Source organism: Anopheles cruzii, unplaced genomic scaffold (genome assembly GCF_943734635.1).
Source record: "Anopheles cruzii unplaced genomic scaffold, idAnoCruzAS_RS32_06 scaffold00440_ctg1, whole genome shotgun sequence".
In the NCBI taxonomy this organism is placed as follows: Eukaryota; Metazoa; Arthropoda; class Insecta; order Diptera; family Culicidae; genus Anopheles; species Anopheles cruzii.
In genome coordinates this window covers 1-4,423 of record NW_026454044.1, presented here as the reverse complement: position 1 = coordinate 4,423, position 4,423 = coordinate 1, and the positions used below count along the sequence as shown (strand labels likewise).

At 51.9% G+C, this 4,423-nt stretch overlaps 1 protein-coding gene across 1 annotated transcript; it reads right to left on the bottom strand.

Annotated features, from left to right (window-relative positions):
• Positions 1-2,003: 2,003 nt before the first annotated feature.
• Positions 2,004-2,330, bottom strand: LOC128276076 (uncharacterized). The gene has a single exon (XM_053014544.1). The coding sequence runs from the start codon at positions 2,328-2,330 to the stop codon at positions 2,004-2,006; it is 327 nt and encodes a 108-aa protein (XP_052870504.1).
• Between the last annotated feature and the right edge of the window lie 2,093 nt (positions 2,331-4,423).

The window sequence follows — 4,423 nt, the reverse complement described above, 5'->3', positions numbered from 1 at the left end:
CCCAGATTTAGGACCCCATTTAGGCGAATAATTAAACAGCGGGTCGATTTTGGGAAAACCGTCAGCGAACACGTGCGCGATGGCGTAACGAGCTCCACCAGCCGGTTCCATGTGTTTCGGGCACTTAAAATAGCACTTTCGACCCACTGTCGCTTCCGGGGAGGGCCATGGTCGTGACTGAGGACACTCGCGACGAAACCCGCCAGGCCATGAACCCGATGGACGACGCGACGACGAGTCCAATTAATATCGCGCATCGCTCCATCGCTGCGCCGCAGCTGATGAAGCTGTTGATCTCCACCATCTCGTGTGACCTCCTCGAAGATAATCTGTGACTTCTATTTTTACGCCCGGTCCGGGCGCGCCCCCAGGGCGCGTATCTTGATCTCTCGAACTCTCTGTCTCTCTCGAAGTTTTTCTTGTTTGGTTTCTGTGTCCATTCTCGTGCGCGGCCTGTGAATGGGGACGCGGCGCGTGCTAGAACACCGAGTCCGAGTTTCCGAGTGAGGGGGTCGGTCATTAAAAACACTCTTTTGGAGGCAGGGACTCCACGGGCAGGGTTGTGTCACAGGAGTTGCAGCGGCCATATACAAATTGTGCACCATTTTACTGTTAATTACTTATCACCTCACCGTGGCGGCCATTGCGTCAGAGGAAGACGATTGCCCGGCTGCTTTTGGTAATTAAATGCTGGCGAAACTCACTGGCAGGGGCTCGGAAAAACGGCGCCCCGTTTTACAACCGGAACCTCGGCGCGGGATTAGTACACCCGTCGGCTGACCGGTGGCTGAATGGCCAGCCACCCGTAGAATCGTAAAAAAGATAGCTCAACTGGATGATGATGATCATTAACTAGTTGAGGGCACCGCCGAATAACGAAGCCGCTGCTGCTGCTGCTGCTGCGGAGAAGGCGCGGAAAACTAGGGCCATCTAGGCCAGTAGTGGGAAAAGGGGCACGACCGACCGGCGGCGAGTGACAGAGGCTTATAACGGACCGGCTGTCCGCTACGGTACCGGAAACGGTTCGTCAAAAGAGGCGCACGAGACCGTTCTCCACGGGGAAAGAACGGAAGAACACGCCGATGACCTGCAAGAGCCGCACCCGACGAAGATGATCTCCGGCCCGCTCGATTCCCCGGGCCGAGAGTTGACCATGGCCAACATATAAATCATTGCAGTGGCCATCAACACCGGAGCGCCGGGAGACGATATTCCAGTTTCCCAGCCGGGGGTAATCGGCGGATGTTGGTGTGTGGCGGGAGCGGAAAAGAAGCGGAAATGACAAATGCAGTTTTATCGCAGGACGGGCGACCACACCCGGGTCGCCGCCAGACTTGGTCCATTAACTAGGACTCTATATTAAGAAAAATTACCACCCGGTCTTGGCCATCATCGTGAAGCCACCACTATTGAGTTAAAAATACATTACGGACCAGAGAATGAGTTCCTCTCGAGGAGTCCCGGAGGCCACTGGAGAGCGTAAAAATATTATTGACCCTTCGCGAGAATTTACAAGCAAATTACAAGTGTCTATGGGACGAAAGTAACGAGCTGCGGGTGTCGCTTAGACTTTGAATGAATCGTTCCTATTCAGGCCGGGTTTGGCCAGCACCACAACAACAGACTCTGCTCATTCAACCCACCACGCATCCACTAAACGGATGACACATCGGCCGGGGCCCCGTGAGACACTACGGTCGATCGATACTGAAAACCGATTGAAGTGCCTCACAGGGAGAGACACCGCGGGACAGTAAATGTGCGTGGTTCTCGGACATAAACCATCCGCCCGTTAACGGCGTTTAGTGAAGAGTAGCTTTATTAACTCCGTTTTGAGACGTCGCGAAGAAGGTCATCCCGCGGTTTCACGGCGCTCGGTTCCGTTCGGTTCGAGGCCAACATATGAACCCAACCCGCAAACTGCGACAATCTTTTCACCGACTGCTAATTAACGATTCCGAAGTGTCTACAATCGTAAGAAAAGGAAAATCAGAACCGGTGACTCACCTGTGTTCCGGTAGTCGCTTCAGTTCGGCCATATCAAGCTCGAGCCGCAGGTTGGCCACCTCGCACAGCAACCGATCCCGGTCGACGGTAATCTCCTTCAGCTTTTCACGCAACCAGTGGTTTTCCATCTCCAGTTCCTGCGGGGAAACGAACTCCCCCGGGTGCTGGTGGTGGTGGTGGTCAACAACTCCGCCATCGGCGGCAAGCACCATCTGAGGCATCGAGTGTGACGACAATGAACTTGCCAACTGCACCGCGGGGTTGATGGCTTCCACGATACCGTTGCTGCAGCTGGCGCTGGGCGAGGCTGGGGTCGGTTGCATTCCGGCGCCCCCCAACACCGGCGTCGGCGGTGGCGGAACACACTCACTATCACACATTCTGCACACACGCACGTTACTTCTTGAATATACTCAAAGCCAACTAGGACTTTTTCGGAACACTCTCGCGACAACCTCTCTCACCACGCAAGGATCTTCATCTCACCAAGGCTCATCTCATCACCCAGCGGCAGGATCTTCACTTCCTACGCACGGTGAACTCATCACGTGCCCGGACACTTTTCACCATGGAATTGCAACTGTTGCACACTTCTTCTTCTTATGCAATATTGTGCAATTTTAGCAGCCTCAGAAGAAAGGGGTCTCTCCTGTTTTGCTGTGTTCTGCTTCACACTCTGGCACGATTTATTTCACGTAACGCACACCAGCGAGAGCGCAACTCATTCTGCAACAACCCTCGCCGATAAAATCATACTCCGAGTTTTCCGGTGTGTCCTGGACCCCTGGAAAAGCTGCGTCGTCGTCGTCGGAAAAGAGCAGCAGCTGAGATAAATTGTGTCACCGCCCGGTTTCGCGCGCCGTGCGTGCGGAAAACCGGTCACCAATACACGCACACACACACACACACGAACGGGGGACAACAAAAGACAAAAGCCACTTTTTGCCGCTACTGTTGCGCGTTTTGGCTGCGGTTATTATTTTCTGATTTCTCCTGCTTCATTCTCTGGAACACTCAACTGTTTGATCGGCAAAGGATTCGGCGTCCGGTTCAGCGTTAAAGCCTCACGTTGTAAACAAACTCCGCGAAACTAGTATTGAAAAAGGTGATTCAACCCACGATTAGCCGGGAATTATTTATCACACTCTTTCTTCGGAACTCTTTTTGCATTATCTCGAACTGAATCCGTTATTGCGCGAAAATCAATCATATTTTAAGTAACACAAACACAAAACGCGACCGCTTGAATTTTTGACATTTCGATTTTTTGAAATGTCAAAATATGAATGTTGTTTTTATGAATCCGACAGATTTTGGAAACTAACTTTGAACCTTCAAACCTAACTTTGATGACGAACCTGACACCCGAGTCAAGTTGCGAAAATTCCGAAAAAAGCCGAGTCAACCTACGAAAATCCCGAAGACGAAACGAAGAGCGGAGAGAGCGGGGAGAGAGAGAAACAGCAGCGTCTACAATTGAGTGTTGAGGACTCGAAAAGGCCGGGTTCGAAGCACTGTGAACTTGTTATCTTTTTTATAGACTTTGAGCTTGAAATTCACTGTGAACTGTGAAAAGGCGAAAGACTCTGACCGGACTCGCGAAGAACTGCTGTTTTTAGTAACAACAAACACTCAAACAAGTAACGCAAACCAAAAACGACCGAACGCTTCAATTTTTAATCTTTTTTCTGTTTTTCTCTATTCTCTCTCGTTTCTCTGCGCTCTCACACACGCAACGATTTGACTGCTACTTTGATCTGTGCAAACTGTGACCAAATCGTAACGTAATAATAATAATAATAACTGGCCTTCCGTCTTACGACATGGCCTGACGAACAAATCCTCTCCAGTTAGCTCGGTCCCTGGCCGCCGCTCTCCAATCCCTGGGACACCGAGTGCTCTCCGCCAGATCCCGCTCCACCTGGTCTAACCACCTTGCTCGTTGCGCCCCTGGTCGTCTTTGCCCTATTGGATTTGAGGCGAACACCATCTTCGCAGGGCAGTTGTCGGGCATTCTTGCAACATGCCCTGCCCAACGTATCCGTCCAGCTTTAGCCACCTTCTGGATACTGGGTTCGCCGTAGAGTTCCGCGAGCTCGTGGTTCATCCTTCGCCTCCATACTCCGTTCTCCTGTACGCCGCCAAAGATCGTCCTCAGTACTCGTCGCTCGAAAACTCCGAGTACTCGCCGGTCCTCCTCTAGCATGGTCCACGTCTCATGCCCATAGAGTACAACCGGCCTTATGAGGGTCTTATACAGGTCACACTTCGTACGGGTGCTAAGTCTGTTCGACCGTAGTTGTTTGTGGAGCCCATAGTAGGCATGACTTCCGATGATAATGCGCATCCGGATCTCACGGCTGGTATCGTTGTCCGCCGTTACCAGTGAGCCGAGGTAGACGAACTCGTCGACTAC